Here is a 26,252-nt window from a genome sequence, read left to right as displayed (position 1 = left end):
TCATTTTCTTTTTCTTTTTTGCTCTTCTTGTCATTTTGCCTTTGTTCCCAGAACACTGTTTCTTACTTAAATTGCCTCCCATCACCCTCCACTGCCCTATTTATAATATGTTTTATACTCTCAGCAAGAAACGACTCAGATTTCTTGGAATCTGCATACAAGTGAGAATTAGAAGATTTGAATGGTTTCACATTTTGAAAGCAGAGCTGGATTGATGTGCAGCTGGTTCACTGAAGCTAAAAGTTTTAAAGATTGTTGAACATGGATACCAAGTACACACACATTAGACTTCAAATGCATAAGATTATTGTTTATTATTTCTTATATTTCACTGCTTTGTGGAAGAAAGTAAAATAGTAATATGCATTTTCAGGTGCAGGATATAATGAATAAAAAGCTCTTTTGTTCAAGTTTCTAAAGGTTCCTCACTGCCTGTCAGTATGACATTTTTAGAGTGAGTGAAACCTGAACGCCAATGCAGGCCTGGTCGGAAGGATCGAATAGAAGCAGGATATTACTGTCTAAAAGAGCGAGCTTTTTCCCATTGAGGTGCCAGCTGGGTTCTCTTAGAACTCAGACACGCAGGGGAATAATACATGTGCACACACGCACACATATGTGCTTCACATTTGTATTCCTGGAGTCACCTACACAGACTCTTGATCTGAGAGAATAATCAGCGTTTGGGAACATTTCGCCTCATTGCTTATTCATAGCTGGCATTGTGTTTATGTCTTATTCATGCCACTGCTCCTGATGTCTGCCTGTTTTAATGAGTAATTGGGGCTAATTGTACGTATGCGTTGGCGGTGTAAAAAGCAGACTGAACCAAGAAAGGCATTTTCATCAAGGAGACTCTTCTCTCTGGATTTGACTGTGCAATTGCTTTACATCGCTAAGTATGACACATGCAGAATGAAAGGGGTTTGGATTATGCTAAGTCAAGTCAGCATTTCCAGCTCCGGGATTTGTATTAGGTTGTAACAATATCATATCCACTGCCAACAGATAATTGTGTCACCGTGGTTTGGCACCTTAGTGAGCACATCGCTCTCGTAATCACTGTGATGTTATGATTTGGAATAAAGCGGGGGCTTATTACTCTGCACGGATGCTTGAAAGTGAGTTTGTGCAGTATCAAGGATTAGATTAGTTACAGCTACATCCAGGAATGATTTGGAAGCATTAGAGGAGATTTTGTCTGTGAAAGCCACAAACTAGGGTGAAATGTTAAACGGCAGGTGCTCACAAGGCATGCTCACTAGTCAGTATGTTCGTTTTTGTTTTTTTTTATATATTTTGTTTCATGTTTCATGAACCCAGTTGTCTTGTTTTAGATGGAAGTGCCCTAGAACTGCCAGACTTACACCAAGCTGTAACACCTTGATATTTCCTGTTTGTAAGTCTGACCCAGCTTGTGCTCATTTTCCCTGGTTTTGTTTGTTTATTTTTGGCAGATGAAGCCACAGGTTACGGGCCAGTGTTCGAGGAGCAGCCGGTGGATACCATCTACCCCGAGGAGTCGCCTGAGGCCAAAGTTACCATGAGCTGCCGAGCTCGAGCCAATCCACCTGCCATTTACAAGTAACATATGTTCTCCATATTCCCAGTCTCATTACTGCCCGCTGTGTATTCTCTCTGCCTCCCACTACTTGCCATCTATCAGGTTTCATTCAGACTGTTTAGGGGTCTTCCTTTAAATGGCAAAGTCACAAGGAAGGTAATCTTAACCTTGATGCGCTTCATGCGTGACCATCCACTAGTACATTTTAAGCCATTTTAAAATAATTCTGTTGTTGACAAATAATGTTTGAATATCTTACACAAGAAAAAAATTAAATAAGATGTTCCTGCAGCTGTAGCACAAACACAATTTTCATCATGTCTTCATTCATTTTCCACTTCAAAATGTAAAGCATTTTGCATGATCCAAATCAATGTACATATAAATTGATCGTAAATGATATTGCTCTGCATCCACAAAATTGGTTTCACTGTCAGAGTTTCCAGAATTAAATGTCAGAAGGAAAGAAAACTGCTTTGACCATACCTGGTATTAACTGTTTAAAGGGATGCATGAAGTGTGCAATCTCTTCTGCCATTTAAAACATGAATTTTGTTAATGGCTTTATATAGAACCACTCTCAGTTTGTGGATCTTTGTATGTTTGTATGTTTAGAATGTGCAGAAATGTATTGCAAATTAGATTAACTTTAATAAAGACTCTAGTCAGATTTTGACTTATATTTAACTTCAGCTACAGGTGTTTGGCACATATCACAAAACTATTAAATTACCTCATGTTTCTATATTAAATAAACAATATTACATGCTACAAAAAGAAAATAAGAAATGAGTTGTTCCTGCAGTTGCAGCACAAACAGAATTGCCATTGTGTCCCCTTGTCATTTTGCAGCTCACTAACGATCCATTTGACACCAATTATGATCAAATATTAGGTATATTCACCCATATTATACCCTGACCGTGACTGCTTTCAAAATGCACTACTGTATTGACACGGTTGTTTTCCTTGTAGGTGGAAGCTGAACAACATGCTAATTGATCTAAATGAAGAGGGCAGCCATTACAGTTTAGTAGGAGGCAACCTGGTGATTAGCAAACCCATTAAATCCAAACATGAAGGAAAGTACAGCTGTTTGGCTACCAACATGTATGGCACGGTCGTCAGCCAAGAGGGATCCGTCCAGTTTGGATGTAAGTGGCCCAGATGTGAACCCTCATTTACTGATTGTATAGAACCAGGCTGTTTTAATAGAGAACGGCCCCAGAGCTGTGTTTTTATGCATGTTAAACCTCTTGAATTTGCAAAGGCAGCTGCTACAAATCATAAGAAGTATGAAGAAAGCAATTTGTGAACTTCATGCTGCTAGCATGGCTAATGTCGTTTTATGTTAAGCACTACAGCTCAATTGAAAGTAAATGTGAAAACTTTATACAAGCTTTAAAGCTTTAGGACGGGTTTATGAAAGTTAGCTATAGGAAGCTATAGGATTCTGACTTACTTTTGAGATAAAAACAGTTTTACAATTGATTTTAATCTTGTCTCTCTCAGACCTTGATCTTTTCTCATCAGAGGATAGGGAGACAGTGAAAGTCAAAGAGGGACAAGGGGCGGTGCTGCTTTGTGCTCCCCCACTACATCATCCAGGTACAATATGTGATAGCTCAGTGTGCATCTGCTGAAGGGTTTCTCCAAGAGTATGTTCAACTTGCCTATCACATAGCATTGACTGGAATAGTTGTCACCAGACATATTGTGCTGTAAAGATTTTTCATCCATATATTCACATTGTTTTTAATTATTATTAATGAACCAAATTAGTGATTTAATTAAATGAACCAGAGAGGCCCTTCAATCCCCAGTGACTTAACTGCAATAAAGCACAAGCTGGGTTTATTTTCTTTTATATTAATTTAGAACTTAGTTTATTTATAACTACTAGAATCAAGGTCATGTGTCATTACAAAGGACTGTATGTGGCTTCATCTTATTATTTCTCTTTTTCTTTCATCTCATACATTTTAAACACGATTAAACAACCCAAAAAACTTTACACATTTTTTCAATTTTTCATCCTATTACTTTGTTTCTAGAGTCTTGATTGACAAGTATTCATTTGTTGCAGCCGAATTGTCATTCCGATGGATCCTAAATGAATTCCCTACTTTCATCCCGCTGGATAAAAGACGTTTCGTTTCCCAGAAAACTGGTAACCTCTATATCTCCAAGGTTGACTCCTCAGACACTGGAAACTACTCCTGCATTGCATCCAGCCACTCCATCTCCAAGAGTGTTTTCTCCAACTACATTGCTCTGGTGTCTCAGGCTGAGCGTGAGTACTTCACTTCCTGCTTCCAAAGCAGTTTATCACTTCAGTTGCTTATTTCTGATTATGATTATACTGAAGCAGTGGTTTGGGATTTTGATAAAGACATAATATCCCTATTGTAACTCTTACTGCCAAAATTAAGTGTTAGTATACTACGTGATCTCAAGCCTTTTTCACATATGAATTCTCATGTGCGGAGAGTCAGGTCCAGACATTGTCAATAGTTTATTCATGTAGCACACAGCAGGAGATTGTCTGAGTCAGACATGTTCTGACATGGGGAAAAAACTACTTGATTTCACTGAGGGCTGGTGCCTGGTCAGAGTGTGCACATGACACAAAGTGTACTGTGGAGCTCATCTAAGTGGAGCCCGTCTGAGAGAAACAACATGCCAACTCGCTCGCTTGAAATCTTTCAAACATAGCCCCATTTGGACATTACTTGAATGTATGTATGTATGAAAAGAGCTTTAAAAGGATAAGTTTTAGAAATAAGATATTTGAGATACTGCAATGATTTTTTTCATTTAACACCAAACCAAAGCACAATGTTTAATCACAAGAACGTCTGCTTAAATTTGATAAGATCCACTCTTTTAAATTAGATTTACATGAACAAATTAGGTTGGAAATAGACTGACACAAGAACTTGTTTTAAGACAGAGCCACCAGCCATGAAAATATAATGAGGAAAAAAGGGGCAGAAAATAAAGCTTTGTGTTGTTGATGCTCTGTGTAACAGATGCCTGACTTAAAAAGTACAAATACAAAACTAAGCAACTTGAGGATTTATCCTTAGTAGCCTTCCCACAATCCTTTGCTTTTGAATTTATAGTGATTTACACTTTATGCCAGTGTCACCTGTGGCAAATAGGTCTTAAAAGTAGCTGAACAAAGTTCACAGGCTATTTTTCTCTTTCCATTGAAGAGATTATGAACTGAGCTGTTTGGGCTCTTTCTTGCATATGCCACATGTACTGTAGAATGAGATGCCTTCTGGCTGTAATGCTGTGTGTGTCAGGGGTAAATACCTTGGCATTTTGAAAAGACTGCTTCCTGGGACAGTACAAGTCACTGGAAGCAGGAGGACAACCTGCCAGAGAGGAGCAGGTAAATTGCGTTGGAGCTTATTAGGCAGCACAGCAGAGAGAGGCAAAAGGAGACAGACGGAAATCAAAGCGGGGAGGAGAAATAGTGATGATCACCAAAGCAACATGTACTGGTAAATTGAAATTTACCAGGCAGATTTTGGTTTGACTGCAAACAACAAAATTCCAACGACTGTGCTACCTCATTTGAATGGGTCTTTCACTTGTTTTAAACATCCCTCCTCTTATGTAAAATGTCAGTAAGGATTCTCAGTCATACAGCTGAGAATAGGTAGAAGTTGAGTCAAAGCAACTGGATCACGTTCTTAGTTTGAAAAGTTTCACCAAGTAGCTTCTTCAGTCTAAGTGAGGTTGATTATGGAACCCCAGCTATACTCAACTGTGGTCTCACCCTTTAAATTCCCCATCTCTCCTTTGTTTCATCTTAAGAAAGTAATGCCATTTCTACACACAGAGACATAAGCGGCCTGTCAGCAAAAGCAGGACAGTATGGAGAGTTCAGTGGGTCACTCATGTTTCAAAAGTGCTCAGACCCTAATAGCCTACACAACCACTCATCTAAATTATTTTGAGAACACTGTTTGTTTCAGAATTAGGAGCCTGAAGCTTTTTTAGCACCTAAGTCATAATTCTGGCCTGTTGTTATGCCTCTCAGGTTCCATCAGGAAGTACCCTGCTGACCTCAAAGTCAAGTTCCCAGACACCACTGCTCTGGTGGGACAGAATATTACATTGGAATGCTTTGCTTTGGGAAAGTAAGTGTAAGAGTTCATGTTTATGTCTGTTTGTTACAGCCCACAGGTTGAAAACGTTGTTTCAATTGCCATGCAATGGGCCTTAAATGTATATATTTAGTATTCAGATAATGCTTCATATTTGTACATATAGAGTATATTGGCTTTAATCAGTCTATTAGTCTCTCCAGACTTATTATTACTTCACCCTTAATGCATAGTAAATAGCATTTACAGTAGCTTAGACTGTTGGAAAACGGCCTGTTGAAGTAAATAATTTATAAAGCTTGTTTCAGAAGGATGATGACTTGAGTGCCGTGATGTCTGTGCATTAGAATTCGTAATCTGTAATATTTTCCTGCTCTCTCTCCATCTCAGCCCGGTCCCTGAGATCCACTGGAAGAAAGTAGGTGGAAATCTGTCACACAGTCATGAGGTGCGAATGGCAGGGGCCCAACTGCACCTGTACAATGTGCAGGTTGAAGACAACGGCACCTATCGGTGTGAGGCAGTAAACTCAAAGGGAAAGGACTCCCACACTGCATCTGTGTCTATAGAAGGCAAGAAATATTTGTTGTAGTTTGTTGTTTTAAAAACATAGCACAATGGAAGCAAGAATGTAAGGTTTACAAAGTAATTATTAGTTGAACTCATTCTCTAGTGCTTTGTTTTTATCACTACCTAGTACACTTTGACAGGTTTTTCTCTTTTTGGATCTGACTGCTACTTATCAACCCAAGTATCAACCCATATATAATTCAGCAGCTTTTGTGCTTTTTTTAGATTTTTCTCAAACAGTGTAACACTTATTTTCATCATTTGCAGCATTTCCTGAGTGGGTGGAGCACATCAGCAGCACAGAAAAAGACCTTGGTAGCGAGTACACTATGTCCTGCGTAGCCAGTGGCGAACCTAAACCGCACATTCGCTGGCTCAAAAATGCACAACCGGTAATATTCAAACTACAATTCTTGTCCTATAATAATTTGTCCTATAACTAAGCAATTTTGTTGTAGCTGTAAAATAATCAGAGCCACCATGGCAGCTGAACGTGTTCAGTGTGCTGTCCAAGGTTGTTATAGTAGCACAGCAGTGACAGCAAGCTGCCGCTGTAGATACACATCATGTCAGGAAAGAGTATTTCTTGTTATTGAGCAAGGGCCAGAATGGGTTGTTTAAGTCTCCATAGAAACAATCCGACTCGAAACATCCCCAGAGAGTAGCAGCTAGTGACAGCAGTGTTAATATGTACTACTTGATACGTCATTATGCAGCAATTAAACTATCTCATGATCACATTAGCTACTTGCTATCTTACTTCTGTGAATGTCAACAATCAATAGTTTCATGTTAATAATTTACTTAGTAATTGAGTTTTGGAAATGGTGAAATATTGAAAGAAGATATTTTTACTTGACACTGCTGATTTTTTCCCCCACAGCTGGACAGAAAAGAGATGAGATTCAGCAGCTTGACATTCGGTGACTCAGGGATGTACCAATGCATAGCAGAGAATCGTCATGGTGTCATCTATGCCAATGCAGAACTGCGTGTGTTTGGTGAGTCAAACTTTGGCTGCAGTCGTAGCACAAATGGCTGCATCAGAAATAGCAAAGGTCATGTTGACTAATTGGAGCTCATTAGGACATGTGGTTTATAATGTGGAATTGTATGAAGAAAAAATACTTTAACATAGAGTGATGGAAAGCAGCGCTGTGCAAGTCCTTGGTGTTACTGCACTGACAACTGGGACGGAGCTGGTCCCCGCTGATTCACACATTCATATAATTGATTGACCAAAGCACTTTTTTGCTTTTTGAAGGAAGCAGCTACATGTGCTTGTGCGCAGTGGGGTTACGACCATCCACTGTAATTACTTGGACTAAATCCGGTGCAAAACATTGCTACAAAAGAGCCACGTGCATTTTGTCCCTGTTAATAGATTTCTGTGGCTCTTTTTTTCTGTGCATCCTGAGCTTATTCCCAGCTATCTTGGCATTTTCTCAGGGGTTGCATCAGTGTTTTATTCTTGAAATCGCAGTGCTGTTAGTTAGGCTGTTAATGTCACTATGTGATTTTACAACATGCGTAGTTTAGAAATAAAAACTAAAAAAGGTACAATATGTTGTGTCAAAACGCTAAATATTTTTTATGAATGTAAAGTGTGTGATACACATATGCATGGCAGTATATTTTACTAAGTACTTGATGATTAATCGATACTGTCCCAACTCAGCCTGTGCTCCCACATTTGAACACAACCAAGTGAAGAGAGTCCTAGCCGCTAAAAATGGCCGGGTGGTGATTGAATGTCGACCCAAAGCGGCTCCAAAACCTACCTTCTCCTGGAGCAAGGGCACTGAGCTGCTCTACAACTCTACGAGGTGAGCAGACTTTTAATAGGAGGACTTTTGTCTTCTGATATGTAAATAACGTATGGTTACTTCTTGTTTCATTCAAAGAAACGGGCTCATCACGACTGGGTTTTCCTTTGTAGTTTTAATGTAAATATTCATCGTCTATTTCTGTGACTGTGAGGCACATCTGGGTCATATTAATACAAGGAGAAGGATTGAAGAATGTGTCGTCACTCTCAAGAGGATGTACTGTACAGTACCCTCTAGAATCACAAGACATATGCAGCATAGTAATTTAACATCTAGATTTCAAACTGTCAGATGTCAGACTGGATGTGCTCCTCACTGAAAAAACAAGCCTAATCTGGGAGCTCAGAGACCCCCAACCCTTTCCCCCAGCCTACAAACCCCCGTTTGCCACAGTGGGACTCAGTTTGAGGAGGAGCAGCAGTCAAATTACTATGCAGCATATGCCTTCTAATACTCTCTATGGGTGCTGTCTACATGAGAGAGGGTGTGGAGTAGTGATAGGGCAGCTAGCATGGTGGTATTTGTCATGCATGAAAATGATATATGCAGAAAAAAAGAATAAGAATTGTTGCATTTGCCTGTAATCTAGTTTAATGTCGATTCTTTCTGGATATTCTTTATAGTTTTTTTTATAGTTTTTCTTCATAGCCATTAGGCAACTGGTAGACATTCAGAGCTCTTTCATCTTTTTTCATCATCCACATATCCAGGGAGCACCTTTGATTTTTGACCTTCACATTGTGCTGTATATCTATATATATATCCTCAGTGTTTGAAGATATCTGGTTTCTTCTCAGGGTTTTCATCTGGGAGGATGGGAGCCTGGAAATCCTCAATGTGACGCAAGCAGATCAAGGCAGGTACACCTGCTTCGCTGAGAATGACCGTGGCAAAGCCAACAGCACGGGCTCTCTGTTTGTAACAGGCAAGTTTCAGTTAATGAACACTGCTTAATTAATAGCTCTCTTCATGCATCTTTTTTTGATGATTATAGGACAGTAGTTGTTACTTTGACTGATGTCAGCCTTGAATGGCAATCATTTTTCTAACTCTCAGCCCCACCAAAGAGTCCTGACCTCCAAATGTCTACTGTTGTTGAAGTATAGCCTTCTGAGAAGAGCAGTAGTAAACGGGCTCCTGGTGCATAATCATTCACTACCCAGGGGCAAAAAGATGTTGTTTTAGATCAGATGTGATGAAACTAGTGTTTAATGAATGAATAACGGCAAGAGCAAATAATGTCATTTCTTTAGACATATAATGTCAGCTGTCAAACATGCTTAGTTTTTTAAAGTCGCTCTCCAGTTGTGCTGGAAGCACAGCTCTTTTCTGCCCTCTTCTGGACATTTGTGCAAATTGAACAATAGTAGCTGTAAATAGTGTAAAACATACAAAGCATGTCTTTAAGTGGTTTTAAAGTTATTTTTTCTCTCTATTGAATCACGTTTTAAAAATCACTATGTTGATTCTTACAGTGGCTGGGAATAGGCTGCTTTTCATCAGCACATTCTCCTGTGTTTTCCCCCCAGAGTCCACAAAGATCACCTTGGCACCATCCAATGCGGACATCAAGGTTGGTGAGAATGCCAAGATGCAGTGTGGTGCGTCGCATGATAAATCTCTGGACATCACCTTTATCTGGTCATTAGATGGTCAGGTCATTGACCTACACAAGGATAGCCGCCATTACGAACGCACAACGGTAAGGCACCATATTGGTCAGCTGTTTTTGTTTTTTTTGTTTTTTTTTTTGTAAAGAGAAATAAACATAACAACCATATTTTACCAGACCACAAAATCTCCACTCTGCTCTGGAGTTCATCCATGTCAAATCATATTTGAGGTCAGGTAGATGTCTGTAGTATTTTTGTTGGAATACCTGAAATGGAAAAGCACAACCTGCTCTAAATGATTATGACATTCCTTTCCTGAGTGGAATAGTACACTGTATATTAGTTTAAAAGTAATTTCTGCTAACATCCATTATTGATGACATGACATACTCTCTCTTAGTGCAGCTCTAGGCATAAGCTGGTGGTTAGCATTTCTCATTTTTCACTCCGACTGCTAGGCAAACACCATATTGTGACTGTGATTGATGATAGCCCATTTTTGTACACAACATTTACCTCTTGTAAAAATGGCTTCCACTTAGTTGTGTTTGAATGGAATTACAAAGCCAGCAAGTTCAATGCAGTCAAGTATTAAAGTTTGTGGTGGTTTTACCTTTCTACAGTGAGAGTGCTGACAAGTACAGCTTGACATTACTGCACAGGAAGTCCTAGTCCTGTACTTGAAACCCACGTTCAGTTCAACTCAATTGGATCCTTAAGGTTGATACCTCAGGTGTTTTGGTCTCGCAGGATTGCTTTAGCAACTCTAATAATAACCTACCTCCTTTTCCATATTTCAAGATGAGCTGCTAACTAGGATAGCAGAGTAGGAGAACGATCCTTTTATTTTTAACGGGTGGAAAAACAGCATTTTGTGATCTATCATTTGTTCAGCTTGTATTAATTGATGTATGTTGTGTGGTTTTGTGCAGAATGGAAGCTCAGATGGCGAGCTGCTGATAAGGAATGCCCAGCTGAAGCATGCTGGACGCTATACCTGCACTGCACAGACTCCTGTTGACAATGTTACCGCCTTCGCCCACGTTGTCGTCAGGGGTGAGTCATGAGTCGTGAGCAATTACACATATTCATAGAGTGTCATAAAGGCCCCACAAATATAATTATTCAATCTACATTTTACTAAGAGCGGTGGAATTCTACATGAACACACAATACTCCGTTAAAGTTATATATTTTTATTTATTTATTGGCATTACAGATAACCCCATCTACCACTACCATCCATATAAAGTCCTCAAGTTGTCTGATGCATTCACCGATGATGCATTTCCTTTAGGTTCGAATAACTGGCTACCACCTTTTGGAAATATTGAATACTTCAACTTGAATGTGTCAGCTGTTGTTTATCCTCTACAATAGATTGTACTGCTTGGCTTAATATTCGCTCATTTCAAAATTAGCCTACATTTATCCAAAACATCTGCCATGTTCAGTGAGGCAGCCTGGAAAATAAACCTTAAAGTTTGCATTTTGTATGCTTTGATAAGATCTTGAAGCTGTTGCCGGGTTAAACACAGTGTAGACTTCACTAAATGGAATACAACAAGCAATTCTTATGTGTCATTAAAAAGTGTGTTGAATAGTGTCAGCTCCTACTAGTCTTTATTATAACTGAATAAAATATTATTTTTAGTGAGTATTGAGATCCACTGGCATCACAGCAACTAGTATGTTTCTAAATATGAGATGTACTGTATAATGCCCTGTGATGAGTATTTGTCGACCAAAGTATGTAGATTATAATTTTTCTACCTCTCTTCACAGTATTTTGATATGGACTGCTGCTGATTTGTCATTGTTCTTAGAGCCATACAGATATCAACACGCACAAAATAAACACTGCCACTCTTCCGCAGTACTTTGTCATTTACTGTATTTCACCTTCTGGATGATTCATCAGGCTTTGTTTTCACCCTCCGCTTCCTGATGAGTGAGAGCTTGCCTTACAACTCTCCCATTAGGTCTTGAAACAGGGCCAGTGTTGGCAGACAAAGGGTCTCTTCAAATAGGAACTCAAGAACTCTAGCAGTGATCTGGTTGCCAGTGATCCCTGTGGTGCCCTGGGTGTGCTGCCACTGCTGTGGCTTTCAGAGCAGGTGTTGACAGACGGCCAGGTGAATGCACAGCGGCTGACTGTGACGTTTCCCAGAGTGGAACCAAAACACAGGCCCTGGGCCGCTCCTAATGGAGTGCCAAATGCCAGCAGTCAAGCGAGAGAGGGATGAAAGACAGCTATTTATCAGAGCAGATGAGGAAGCAGATCTGCTCCAGGAGATTGTCCAAGCTGCATACATTCTGTAAAGCTCTGCACCTGCAGCTTGTTATTAGTTGGGATTTGAGATAGGGCGAAGAGATGTTTTCATATGACGTGTGTGTGTGTGTTATTGTAGCGTAAAGTTACAGTCTTGCCTGGAACAGTGTTGAAATATAGCTGTGTTAACTTAAGTGCCTATGAATTAGGATTTATTGTATTTCACTGTACATAAACCTAAATGTGCTTGTTGGGATACAGTATGCACAAACACAAATATGCATTGTGCTAACCATTAAATCTATATGACACAGTATGGTGCAGACATTGAGAACCTGGACAATATTACTTCCCTTACACTGAACTATAAAAAAGCTTTCTGTTCCGACTCTCAGAGGAGAAAAAGCATAAGGAAAGCTTACGGGCTGTCCAGCTTTGGTTGTCTAATCGTCTTACTGGCCTCAGCTCATATTCATGGCTTGGAAAAAGTAAATCCTGGCTGATTTCAGAGGCTGTGGTTTGCGAGGCTGACCCTGACACTGTCTGGGTTTTCTATTAGGCCATTTTTATGTTCCAGTGGAAGGATCAAGATGAACAAGAAGACCAAGAGAAACAGTGGTTTCTAAAGCTTTTACTTAATCTGAAGTATTTATATATATGTCAGTTGGCTTTAGGCATTAAAGCCTAAATCCATCAGTCTTTGCCAATGTCTATGAGAAAAGACTAAAATAAGGAGATGTAAGGGACTTCATGGCAAAATCAAAAATTCTTTTTTGGAGCTTTGTGTTCTTGTACAGTATAAGATTATTAAATGGCTCGGGATTTTTGCTAAACATTTCTCCATGCTCTTCAATGAAAACAAAGCTCCTTCGATAACACCCGACAATCTTTCTCTTGTTCTGCTATTTGTGAGCAAGTAGAACATTCACTGTCTGCCTGAGAGATAAGTCAAAGCCGAGTCTTGTGTGAATTCACACTTTAGCCTAAGGGACAGTGACACTTTTCTCTACACAAAACTGCAGCTGCGCTTGTGTTTATTACCTATCAAACATCACTTTTAACTTGTCTCTTGTTCTTCTCTTTACCCCAGGCCCCCCTGGTGCCCCAGGTGGGGTTCGAGTGATAAACAAAACTGACAAGAGTGTAACACTGCAATGGAGCCGTGGAGCAGACAACCACAGTCCCATCTCCAAATATACCATCCAGTACAGGAGCTCATTCTCAAAGGATGTCTGGAAGAATGCTGCTACATGTGAGAACTCCAGTATACTAGTCAAATAAACACTGTTACTCTGATGCTGAGCTTACTATGGTGTTAAAATACTTTGGCTTATACCCCGAAGGAATAGCATGGGTCTACATGGTGGTAAATTTCCCCTCAAAATGACTTAAATATAGGAATGGGTTCCATAAACGTAGCTTTTGTGAAAATGTAGCATCGCACAACCCCTTTGTATAATGGTTTATCATAGTGTGCTGCAGCCTTGACGTTTTAACATTGTAAAATTAAATTTGTGCATTTTTCTTTAGCTCCTGCTGATGTAGAGGGGAATGCAGAGGCTGCCACAGTGGTAGAATTGTTCCCTTGGACAGAATATGAGTTCAGGGTGATTGCAACCAACACTCTTGGGACAGGAGAGCCAAGCAGCCCATCACCTAAGGAGAAAACCCTGGAAGCAAGTAAGCTTGTAGCCTTACTTTGGGTTCATATAGTATTATTTTATTTTTGGAATATAGAGTCAAAGTAAGTTGAAAGGCCATGGAAAAGTGGTAATACAGTCCAGGTTTCCATTCTCATATTTTTTCTTCATCCTTCTATTATAGCAATGTGTTTACATATGTGAAGTATCGCTGTAGAAATAAGTCAGCAGAAATTCCATCATACTGGACTTTCTACGTCAAAAGAGTGCTGCCAAACTCACCACACAAACCTTTACAAATGAGCACTTTGCTGAAACTGTATACTGAAATTCGATTATAAAATGGAAATCACATGCTTACAATGACCTCTCTTGAAGAATAATCATCATTTTAGAGTGAGCTACAAGACAGGAGGACTTCTGCTCCTCTGTCTTCGTAAGTGGCAAAGTTCCCACACGGACATTAAGGTGTTGCATTTGGCACAGGAGAAGACATTGATATTGTATTTGCAAAGAAAGGATGTTTCAGTAGTGCTGCCAGGGATTAGTTACAGCCTATGTGGGTTGGCGTTGTTTGTGTGAATTCTTAGCATGTGGGCTCAGAGTTCTGCTGTTGCTGTCTTACTTTAGTTCCTGTGGTGGCGCCCTCGGACGTCGGCGGGGGTGGAGGGACTAACAGAGAACTGACCATTACATGGACGGTAGGTTTGGACTTTGCACAGAAGGGAAAATTTTACCAGCTCATATAAAAGCACACAGAAAGGACACATGCTGTTGTTAGTAGTAGTAATAATAAAAATAAATCATATTAAAAAGTAGTAAAAAGTAATTATTATTTACCGCAAAGTTACAAAATAATCACAGAAGATGATATTGAAACAGACATGAGCTTAATTACAATACCAGAACATACAGTACAGTACAACCATTCTTTGTTAGGTGGTGTCAGACAGGCAAACATCACACAACAAGAATGGAGAGCCACATAGTCATGAGTCTGGATTTTTTTAACATATGAAAAAACATGTTCTGGGAAAACTTTGACAACTTAAACCAGAAACTTTTACAGATTATTGACACGATTTTAAAAACAGTGCACAGAAGGACCTCTTAAGGCAGACTGCAAGTTTATACAAATAGGATTTTAATGAAACGCGCCAGTGAGATTTGCAGGTTTACAGATCTAGGGAGCAGAATGGTGTAATACATCAGCAGATTAAATATATGGCAGAGAACAGCAAGCCATAGAACATATAGAGAAACTGTAGAATAGCAAATTTGAATAAAAAACATTTAAAAAATGAATGACTGAACTGAATCATTATGCTCTATTTCCCTGCTGGAGCCACTGATAAATTAGTTTTCAAGGACGAATGTCCTTTTGCATGGCTGATGTATGGCTGTTCAATTCTAGAGCGGCTGAAAGATGAGGCGACGTGTTTAAAAGAGAGAAGGAGCGATGCCGAAAGCAGGGACGTCGTACTGGACATGTAGCATGATAGATGGTTTGCACCGTCTGTTTCGTTTCAGGCTTCAGACGTGTGCTGGATACAATGTTTGAAGTTATTTACAGTAATTTTTCATGTTTTTTTTTTGTCATCAGCCTGTACAGCCGCAGTACTACTATGGGCCTAATTTTGGCTACATTGTGGCCTTTAAACCTCTAGAAGAATACGAGTGGATGAAGGTGACATTAGCTGACCCACAGGCCAGGCGCTATGTCCACAAAGACTCGTCCATTTCTCCTTCAACGGAGTTTGAAGTCAAAGTTAAAGCTTTCAACACCAAAGGAGAGGGACCCTTCAGCCTCACAGCCGTCATTTTTTCAGCACAGGATGGTAAGCCCTGAAGAGATTCACAACTCTCAACACTGAAAAGTAGAGGGGGAAATATGCTAAAATTATCTCACTGTCTTCTGAATCGTAGTTTGAATCCTTGAATATGCCAACCCACTGCTATTTCAATCTGTCATTGTCAGCTACTTATCACCAGCAGTTTTCAATGGACTAGGGCCCATTTAATAGGAGTTCTCGTGTATAGTTGTGAGGAATTTTAATACCTCGTGAAAGTAAGCCCATCTTCTCGTCACTCTCTTTTCTAGCAGGGGGATTATCATGATCTATGTAGCATGAACCAGAAAGCTGATAATTCGCCCAAGGATGCAAAGCATTTACCCTAGTTATTAACTTCCACTGACAGACAGTTGAGATAACCACTGCAAACCCAGACATGATGGGTTACAGAGATGCCACGTTGCCGTGGTAACACACTTTGGGAACACTTGCCGTTGAATGTGTATGTATTTTGTAGGTCAGTCTCTAGTCTCCAGGTGTGTGCCCATATATGTACACTAATCAGCCACAAAATAATACAGTGGCACCTGGTGGTTTTTATTGAAAAATATTATTTATTTTCAATGAAAGTAAAACTAATAACCACTCATGTATAATTGTGGGTTAACCACCTGTCAGCGCATAAATTGGTTAAAATCTACTCCACTTTTACCAACAGTGATCTTTTTATACAGTAATTTAAAAAAATAATTACTACACAATACTTGAGGTTGTTTATTTCTGCCACCGCTGCACAGATCAGATTTTGTTGCATATGGGGCTGGATACTGTAGCTGCAGACTGCTCAGAGTGGCCATGCTTACCCTTGTCCTCCATGAAATTATTGAGACCACCAGTATTAATGATGTGGCAGCAGTGTGTGTGTATGTGTGTGTGTGTGTGTGTGTGTGTGTGTGTGTGTGTGTGTGTGCGTGCTTGTATCAAATTGTCTGACATCTCAGTGAAGGATTCTGGGCTATTAGGGAACAAAACTGTGATGAATCCAGTAAAATGATGCTTAAGTATTACTGAGGCCAAAAGGCACAATTCATAAAGTGTTAGAAAGTTCATAGTTTATTGTCAAGATAACCTGTCACATAATCAAGCTGAACACATTCATACAGTACATGTGTCTGCAGAGTTTTTCTGTTACTGTAACTCCACTGATTTCTGTGTCTCTCTTTAGCTCCATCTGAAGCTCCTGACGAAGTCAAGGGCAGGGCTCTCTCTGCCACGGAAGCCTCTGTGTCGTGGCTGCTCCTCTCACAGAGCAACATAGATGGATACCAGGTCAGTCGAGAGTTTGTTTTTCCGCAGCATGAAACAACCCAAACGAGATGTGAGCTGTAACATGACTTGGGTCATCTAAGAGAATGTTTTTTAGCTGGAAACAGTGACAATAAATTTGCTAAATGCCAATAAAATCTATATATTTTCTTTCTTTTAATGTTTTTGAATCATCGTTTTATAATTATTTCATGCAAATATTTATTTATATATGAAATAAAGTATAACCAGTTTTCAAAAAAACACTTTCATTCTTTTTAAACTGTTAATTGTAAATTGTTGTCCTAGTTAAACAAGCTAGTTAACAAACAAATACGTGTGTCCTGAGTTTCTTTTTTCTTTAGTTGCATTTTCAGGACATTTTACCTTCTCACATGCTATAACTTAGTCCTTTTAAATGCTGCTAATATCTTGACACTGCAGGACAGAAGTTCAGCCCTCACAATGAGGTGGTAGAGACCATCCTGTCTAAAACACAACAGACGACACATTTCTGATAAAAAATCTGTGTTTTAATAGCTTGCAGAAAGATCAGAACGTCATGTATCTTCGTAATCATCATTAATGCAGTATTTCTTTTCACCTGTTAAGCTATTTTATAGAAATTTCCAGAAGAAATCACATTTCTTCCTGGATATCCTGTATACTCAATTCAGTGGTTAGTCATTTATTCATGACTTCTTGTTTAGTATTTAAAAATCAGTTTTCTAGCTCTTGCTTCTGTTGTTCCTTATCCTTGGTCTTGTTTTCAGTGATGAAATATTCTTCCATCAGGACTTGATCTGGCTTGATTCCTTGGCTCAGAGGGACATTCCTCTAGCCCTGTCCTCTGTCTTTGGAATGTAGCTCCGATGTTTTTTCTGTTCTTTTTGACACTGGCAAAACAAGCTTGGATTTTGGGCCTGTGTGTTACAGGTGAAGTACTGGAGGAATCAGGAAGACAGCGAGGGTGGGGCCCAGAAGGTGGTCGTGCCCAGCAGGGAGAACCATACCCGTCTGGATGGTATGAAGCCCAACTCCCACTACCTTGTTGAGGTTCAGGCATACAACTCTGCAGGATTCGGACCACCCAGCAGGATCCACATCCACACCAAGAAAGCCCGTATGTTGTGCTCTAAAACAGTTTAGCATTATCTAGCAGGGATTTGTGGGGGAAACATGTATCTGAGTGTCATGTGCTGTATATCCTCTAATGTATATGAGTAAATATGACTATTTTTGTTTCCTTTACAAGCTCCAAGTCAGCCCCCTAAAATAATACGTACAAAGTACAAGGGAAAGTCTGTAAATATTGCCTGGGAACATGTGGAACCCTTGGCTAATGAGGCATCAATAAATGGTTACAAAGTGAGTACATTTCAATATTGACCTTAGAATAAAAGTGAAGTACTGCTGGTATTCTTACATTTTTTATACTCTCTGTTTGTATACCTAGGTGTTGTACAGGCAGCAGGGCCAATCCACAGGCCCAGTGTACATAACCAGCAACAGGCACATAGACCTTCCCCTTCCCCTCGATGGGAACTATGTGGTGGAGGTTCGGGCACACACAGATGGAGGAGACGGGGCTGTGGCAAGAATCGACATCAGTGGTAACAGACAAATCTCAGATTTAACTCGTCCCCCTCACTCACTGTTCAGAATTGTTTAGCACAATCCGGGCCGGAGTGGGAACAAAAATCAGTCTGGGACTTTTGACTCAGACCAGCGCACAAAGATCCAGCGTGGGGCAAAACCATCATTTAGGCCTGTACCGTATGACGCATTTCCCAGTATATCGTTTTATAACATCAGTTTTATATTTATTATTTATGCAATTCAAATATAGATTACATATTGATTGTATTCCTGGTGTTTGTGGCAACTGGCAGTAACTCCTCTTAAATGAACTTAATGCAGTTTTAGAGCATGGACTCAGTAATTTATCTGAACACTATCAGGCTAAGTGTAGTAGAGTATAGGCAAGAAAGCAGAGAGACTACTTGCACTCTACATGAGTAATGGCTTTGTGCTCCTGCCACTTGTCTGTATTGAAACTCAATTTGGAGTAAATAACAGACTTTAATTAGATTTTCTGATCAATAAGTGAAAAGTTATATGACATTAATCTGCTATATAAAGTTAACTTTCTGTCGTCTTCTGGCTTCGGTTTACAAATCACTGCTTGCTGTGCTGCACGTAGAAGGAGCTGTTGTTCAGCTCACTCCACTGCTCCTTCTATCTGTTACATAACATAAACACTTATACTGCATTTTTTCGAAACTTTGATATTCATGTAAACTTTAGCAACACGTAGCTGCGTATGTGCTGGACGCTATGTGCTGTAGCTACAAAGTGACTTACAACTAAGCAGCAGACACTAGGGACAACTCAGAGGTTCAGTGTCTCGCTCAGGGACACTTCAGCTTGTAGCCAGGAGGACCGGGGGTCGAAGCACTGACCCTGTGGTTCATGGACGACTGCTCAACTAACTGAGCTAAAGCCCCCATAAACCTCAGTGGGGCCACACAGTTTTATGTCGGATGTGATCAGCACGTCTCTCTGTTTCTCTCTCTTTCATTCTCGGATTGTGATTTGAGTTCAAGCCATAAAATTCTGAGTCTATTTAAATGGGCGTCAATTGGTACAAGCGCCTGTGTCCATTTCCTTGCATTTTGGAATCCTTATTTAAATTGACAGGATTCAAAATCAGAGTGATGATCATGCAAAATTAAAAGCCTTTCAGTTATCTAATTACATTTTAAATCTGTCATGAGGTGGCACACTTTGACTGTGGCCTGTCTTTTGCTGGTTAAATTAGCCCAGGTTTAAATTTGGTGGTAGGTTATCATTTCTCACAGCCACAGGGTTCCCGTAGGCCACAGCACAGTTGTCACTTCAGGTTACATACCATAGATTGGAGAGCTAAGGTGGGGAAACTTTACGGTCCGTGACTAAAGCCTTGACTGGATCCTCTCTGTGGCTGATGGACTGACAGGTAGCTGACTGGATAGAGGAGGCCTTAAGCCTCTGTAATTGATCTTGATGAGTAGAGGAAACCCCTCCTGTGGTTTTCCTTGTCCCTTATCATTCAGTCCAGACCCTTCCTGACAGCTTGATTTCTTCAACCCAGGAATTTAAGCCGTAGGGGATTTCAAATGGAGGGCATTGACAAATGGAGGGGCATTTGAGGTGCACTCCAAACAGATGGGGCATAATATCACAGTTCACACACCAAATATGGACTTTATGTTAATGGATAAGAAGTGGACCCTCAAGCAATTTTTCTCTTAAATTTCACTATCAGCCCAGTTCATTTTAAAGAAAAAAACTGATCTACCTGCACCTTTGTGTTTCTCAGGTGGGGGTATTATGGCTGCCCAGTCTCTCAGCATGTTCTCTCTGCTCCTGCTGGCTCTCCTCTGCCTGAACCTCTGACTGTAGCGCCATCTTTGTCTTCACTTCCCGTGAAGAAGACGACTTTTTTTTTTTGTGGTTGACGCCTATACGGACTTTGGGACTCTTTCCACAATCTTTTGGTTCCACCCTGTAACCCAGGGCGTCCTATTCCAATTCTTACCCTCTGGAATGTGTTTGTGGAAAAAGACACATAAATGGAAAAATTGGAAATGGACAAAGACATCCCGTATTTATCCACAAAAGGCCTCTCTGGAGGAGTTTCACAGGAGTTATGTCAATTTTTTAAATATGCCTTATATAGATGTCTGCACTTAACGTTCACGGTAACTTGTTTTAAAATGGATCCTGACAGAAAGTGCAAACATTGCACTTTGCGCAGCGCGGCTGTTCAGTGTTTTTACATCATGAAGCCAACTTTTCTGACATAGATAAGGATGCTGTATGTTCAGAAAGGTAGGCTTCATTGGATCTGTGATGTTTTAAAAAAAAAATTACAGTGCATTCCATAGCTGATGGTAAACAATTATCTGTAAAGGGCAAGTGTATGACTTTATAAAAATGTCTTTATGTCATTCTTTACTTGCAGTTCAGTGGCATTTTTTCATATTTTCTTTAAAAAAATCAAACTCACCCTCTGTTACAGAGATACAGTCAAAGCAAATCTCAACTCTCACATACCAGAGTTTATTAACAGGCATCATACACAAGCGAGTAACTTATGTCTTGCTGAAATACAGTAATATATTCAATAACCAATACTGTTTTGCTATCTAACACTATGGATGTTATCTGAAGAAAAATAGATTGGTTTGACCTTCAAATTCTGTGCATGTTGACGTTGTGACTTGGAAATCATCCCAAAAAAAGGTTTGGGTGTTTAGGCAAATTAATCCATATTTGCAATGTACATCAAATAACATGATCAGGAAGTAAACTGAATATGTCACAAATGCAGTTTTGAATGCAAAAAACTGCAGCAGATGTGTAACAGTAGTTAATATGATTGTTTGTCACCTCTGGTTCTATTTGCACAGCTGTTCAGTGATCAAGGCTTTGCCACAGCATCAGGGCCAATGTTGAAATCGAGGCCGTGAAATGCTCCACCTAAACTGAAACGTTTGTTTTGACTGTATCATTTGGGCCTCAGTGGTACCAACTGGTGCTTTGTAAAGAATGTTGACATTTTATTTGTTTATTTCATTTCTCTCATTTTTTGGCTTTGTGTGAGAGTCACTATTAACAGTAACACTGAATGGTAGCGACGCTCATGCCCTACAATAATTGTGCAATGTCCGCTTCATCTGTGGCTACTTTATATTTTCTAAAAAGACAACTTGCCTAGCTCTCATAACAGTAATCTAGTATATTTATGTTTTCATTAACTGGTATATACAGAAGATAAGTGAAGCAAAGCCATCCATGTCAGCGGTAAGAGCCCATCCAAAGCTCAAGATGTTGTTTCCACCGCACTGTTTTATCTATTAACATGTGGTCAGAGATATATAAACATTATCAACTGTTGTCATTTTGTTTATGATTATTCTATTTGTACGTCTTCACCCACCTCTGGTTGGACAAGTTTAAAAGTTTAGTTGGAGGAACAAATGCTGCGTTTTGAATTCCTCCATTTAATTTCTCGTGTGACTGATGCTGGCCATGCTTCTACATTGTGACTATGTAAACATCCACCACAAAGTGCTTTTCCCAGTTTTTCTTCATGCGACAAATCATTTAAAAAAAAAAAAAAGAGTTGCCAAATGCATGAATGCCTTGAACTTTGACATTTCGGATGAAGTAGTGGCTCCACATTCTAACATGCATGACTTCGGAGACAAAGTGGTACATTACTTTGCAACCAATCAACATCATAGCGACTTCTCAACCTCCCAGCTTCATGCGAAATACTACATTCCATTACTGAGTGATATCCCTATATGTCAGAGACAGTATAGATCTAGGCCTAATACGTGCTGTAGCTGCTAAGCTTCATTAAACCAGTCATCTCATGTGAAGTCTTATGGTGGGAGGTTTTAGAGAGAAAATCTTACACTGACTAAAGGAATCTCACTCATAAAAGTTCAGAAATGGTCCTGCAGTCAAGCACGCATGATGATTAGGATGTCATCACTGATGGCAGTGGGGCCATGTTTGGCTGTTTCCTGGAGGTCAGCGCTTTGCTGGATGTGAATGGCACATGTTAGGGGTGAAACTGGATTCGTTCATTGACTGGACAAGGAACAATAAAGGTGTAGTTAACTATTAAACTGCTGTTTCCTTTTTTTTTTATTCTGATGTTTTGCGATGACTTCATTCACAATGAGGTGTGTTTTTGAGAGCACCTTTGGGGCAGATAAAGACTTATACTTGAAGAAGTGTGCAGACATTTGAAATTAAATCACCAACTTTTGATGTCATTTAGTTTCATATTATCCTCTGATGTATAGGGGAGTTGAATTACGCACGATAATTATTGACATTTCTTAGAATTTAAGTAAATGTACTTGGATACAATTGACTGATTACAACCCAAAACAACATTGATGTGTCTTGGTGACATTTGTGATTTTTAGTATGACATTATCAGAAAGAGGACTCCATGTGCCACGTGTCTGCAAGTGTCAAGGATAACACAACAAAGTCAAAACTGCATGTCCATTGTGTCCATCTACTCCTCTATATTTTTAACAGCTCATACCATTCAGGCTTCCAGGGGGCTGGTGCCTATCCAGCTGTCATTTGGCAGAGGTGGGGTACATCATGGACAGGTCGCCAGTCTATCTTAGGGCCAACACAAAGAGACATAGGCAGACAGACAACCATTCACACCTATGGGCAATTTGAGTCACCAATGACCTAACATGCATGTCCCCAGAGGAAACCTACGCGGGCCCAGGAATAACACGTAGGTTCGAACTGGGGTTCTTGTAGTTGTGAAGCGGCAGCACTAACTGCTCCACCACTGAGCTGGCCTCGTTGTGTCGTTGATGTAAAATTGAGTGTAGGCCCAGATATTTCCAGTGGCTAAAGTATCCGATAAAAAGACCCCTTGCCCTCAAAGACTAGGTCTGCTTCATTTTACCACACCAAGTTAGCAAACATGTAATGGTAACCACTAACTAATCCTTAATGATTACGTGCCATTTTTGTGATTGGCCGCTGTACTGTAGAACAATCACAGAAAATATAACCAAACCACAAAGTCCATTCAGCAGCTGTCCTGGGGTTTTGATCATATCTTCCTACATCAGCAGGAGCAAACCCTTTCACCACAACGCCCATGTAGTGGCTGTTTTAGAGCTTCCAATATCATATGGTCCTCATCAATAGTTGAATGTCTGATCATGTAACCTGAAAATTACACATTATTGGAAGGAAAATAACCAAACTATCTGCGGAAAAAGTCCCTGTTTAAAGTTTTAGCTCAAACTGAGTCAGCCTGAGATCACTAGTTACTGAATCATGAAGGGAGTCTAAGAGCCCTGTTTGAAATATTGATGTTACAGCAAGATTGAAGCACCGCAGCACAACAATTCCACTTCATCATGTCCATAGTCTCACTCGTACAAGGCAAGTGTGTCAAAAGTTGTGAGAGGGACTTTCAAATTCAGACAAATGCTCCACTGGGGTCAGACCACTGGGAGTCCCTGGTGCTCTTATGTACATGTGCTAAAGTACAAACAGCACTGAAATGGATTTAAATAGCAATCGTGTGTGTCCATGTTCATTTCTCTGGCTTTCACTCAACGGTAACTTCAGATGAGTGATGTCTGAAATATTCATAGCAGTGTCTCCAGTTCCCACATGACCAGAGCATCATCGGGGATTTGAGTTTGTTTCACCATTAAGCTCAAGTCATCAGTGTGTGTTTCTCCCTCTATTTCCAGTAAAAACCTATTTTTTTCCAGAAGCCAGAGTCAAATTAAACAGAGGTTGCGTTTCAATGTGTCCTCCATTACAGATAAGACCACTTTTTAGGCACAAACAGCTGCTGGAGTTTTGTCTCCTATCAGGTATCGAGCAGATGAAACGTAGATAGACATCACTTGTCTTCATGGATTAGGTCGCACCAAATGAATCAGATTTTTGATTCTTACGGAGCTTTAGTTCCCCTCTCCATTTCAATCAGGGGTCTTAATGGTTATTCACTGAAATCGACTCACAGGGGGAACAAAAGAAAGAGACGACCCTTTTTCCCCCCTGCAATGATTCGGTTCCTGATTCAGTGGCTTATCAGTCCAAGCACATGGCCTGCGTGGTAGTCTGATCCCAGGTGTTCTCCACCGTTACCCAGCAAATCATATCCTCCAGCCTTTAAACTCCATCAGTACAAAAATACTGATATTTGCCAACACAGCCTAACAATATATAAACTAAATCTGAAGTTATTATTTCTTTTACAATGATTGGCAGGAAAGAAAATATCGTCTCCCCTTCTTGTATTTGTGCAGACAGGTGTGCGGTCCCAGGACAGATTGTGCTATTGTCTTTGTAAAACAACACCTGTTCTTTGACAGCTCAGACAACACAAAACATAGTTTAAAGTGGTGCACAGAAGACTAGAACCAGACTGCTTCGCTGGGAGACCTGAAATGTGACTCCTTCTCTGAGATGCCTGCAATATGTCATGCTTTGTCAGACGGTAGAGTGGCCTGGACTCACGCAGGAGGGTTTTATAAAAGAGGGTCTCTGTGCAAATATTGTGTTACAGCTGAAGTAACAATCTGAAGGTTTCCCTGACATGTCATGACTGAAAACATTTAGCAAGTTTAACTGTTTAATAATCCACTGATAATGCCAGCCTGGACCCAAGAATTTAAAATGGATTTGTTTCCATCTCAATTTGTGGTGGATCTGTTGCCAAGATCACAATTTGACCTACAGGAGAAAAGAAAAAAAACAACAACAAAAAAACGGGCGACCTCTGCTGGTGAAAAGTTAAAACACACGTCAAGTTCCCAGCAGCTTTCACACCTGTGTGCATTTCAGTGTGCACCAACATCCGCCAGCTGGCAAAGAGGGTTACATATGTGTGAGTTAAAGTTCATGTATCGGTCATAGTGTGGAGATGTTGTTTAGAGCGAGCTGAGGTGCGTCAGGTGAAGTTTTCTGCTCACACACACGCACTTCACTCCACAGAGCAACTTCTCAGCTCCTGTGAAAGAAGTGGCGCAGCCCCTCAGAAACGCCGGGATCAGCGCAGGCTGCTCAAACTTTCAGTGCTCTCACGCTGCATCTGTTCACACTCGTAAAACAACTTTGTCCTGACACTTTGTGGTGCGCAGGAAAGTTGCCTGCGCAAACTATGTGCGCTGATTGTTCAACTTGTTGCGTGGAGAAGGACCCTGCCCGCCTAGTTTTGGACCTCGACGGGATGGAGTCGCAAACAAATCAAGGCACGGGTGTCCGTGGTGGATCTGTTTGTAAGAGAGGATGCGGGCTTCTCCTGTCCCATGAGGACATCCGAAAAGGGGAGCACTGCTGCGTGGACGCGCTCCGCACGGTCACCGACTCACTGGAAGAAAGAAGCGCAGCTTTGCAGCACGAAGCCCGGATGGCGAAGCTCAGGTGGAACAGGAGGGAGCAGAACCTGTTAAACCAGGTGTCAGCTCTGCAGAGCGAGAATCATCTCGCTGCTCTCAAGTACCAACGGAGACTGCATCAGTACATGCTACACATCAACAGCATTGCAGAGCAGGTCACTGGGTACTGCAAGGTGAGAGGGCTGCTTAGTAACATGTGGTGCAGCTGTTGTGATTAACATGAAACTTGTAATTATGATTTCACTTTGAGTCGAGCGTGGATGACCCATAAATCCAAAGATGGCACACTGAGCACACTTCTGCGTATGTTGGCTGCTTTTAGGGTGATCCGAGGACAGATGCTGACCTGCAGAGCCAGATCTCAGATAAAGCAACATGTGCAGAGGGAGAGGAGAAGGTCACAGAGCCAGAGGTAAGAGCTCACTCACGGACCATGAAGCCCTCGATCACTTTAAACACTGACATTTACAGCTCATACATGAACGTCTGAGAACATGGGTTTGACCTAGAGTGCACATTCATGTTGACTGTCTACTCTGTCACTGATCAGTAAGACACTTGCCAGCACTGTCACTGATATTAGGA

At 40.5% G+C, this 26,252-nt stretch overlaps 2 protein-coding genes across 3 annotated transcripts in view; both read left to right on the top strand.

Annotated features, from left to right (window-relative positions):
* The window catches only part of cntn1a (contactin 1a), a 56,828-nt gene extending 34,906 nt beyond the window's left edge, over positions 1–21,922 (top strand). For both annotated transcript variants that reach the window (XM_067500290.1, XM_067500291.1), the window contains exons 4-24: positions 1,458–1,584; positions 2,540–2,718; positions 3,077–3,172; positions 3,651–3,857; positions 5,619–5,718; positions 6,076–6,257; positions 6,523–6,647; positions 7,139–7,256; positions 7,934–8,081; positions 8,882–9,009; positions 9,614–9,786; positions 10,630–10,753; positions 13,060–13,221; positions 13,500–13,649; positions 14,240–14,310; positions 15,213–15,447; positions 16,628–16,731; positions 17,644–17,830; positions 17,963–18,075; positions 18,164–18,320; positions 20,069–21,922. In XM_067500290.1, the coding sequence (XP_067356391.1) occupies positions 1,458–1,584; positions 2,540–2,718; positions 3,077–3,172; positions 3,651–3,857; positions 5,619–5,718; positions 6,076–6,257; positions 6,523–6,647; positions 7,139–7,256; positions 7,934–8,081; positions 8,882–9,009; positions 9,614–9,786; positions 10,630–10,753; positions 13,060–13,221; positions 13,500–13,649; positions 14,240–14,310; positions 15,213–15,447; positions 16,628–16,731; positions 17,644–17,830; positions 17,963–18,075; positions 18,164–18,320; positions 20,069–20,145 (2,963 nt within the window). In that variant the 3' untranslated portion in view covers positions 20,146–21,922. The remainder of the gene's footprint in view (positions 1–1,457; positions 1,585–2,539; positions 2,719–3,076; positions 3,173–3,650; positions 3,858–5,618; positions 5,719–6,075; positions 6,258–6,522; positions 6,648–7,138; positions 7,257–7,933; positions 8,082–8,881; positions 9,010–9,613; positions 9,787–10,629; positions 10,754–13,059; positions 13,222–13,499; positions 13,650–14,239; positions 14,311–15,212; positions 15,448–16,627; positions 16,732–17,643; positions 17,831–17,962; positions 18,076–18,163; positions 18,321–20,068) is intronic.
* A 3,180-nt stretch (positions 21,923–25,102) lies between these two features.
* Positions 25,103–26,252, top strand: part of LOC137125203 (PDZ domain-containing RING finger protein 4-like) — a 124,254-nt gene continuing 123,104 nt past the window's right edge. The window contains exons 1-2 of the mRNA XM_067500292.1: positions 25,103–25,840; positions 25,990–26,079. Of these exons, the coding sequence (XP_067356393.1) occupies positions 25,430–25,840; positions 25,990–26,079 (501 nt within the window). The 5' untranslated portion in view covers positions 25,103–25,429. The remainder of the gene's footprint in view (positions 25,841–25,989; positions 26,080–26,252) is intronic.

This window comes from Channa argus, chromosome 4 (genome assembly GCF_033026475.1).
Source record: "Channa argus isolate prfri chromosome 4, Channa argus male v1.0, whole genome shotgun sequence".
Taxonomy (NCBI): Eukaryota; Metazoa; Chordata; class Actinopteri; order Anabantiformes; family Channidae; genus Channa; species Channa argus.
This window is presented reverse-complemented; position numbering and strand designations above follow the sequence as displayed.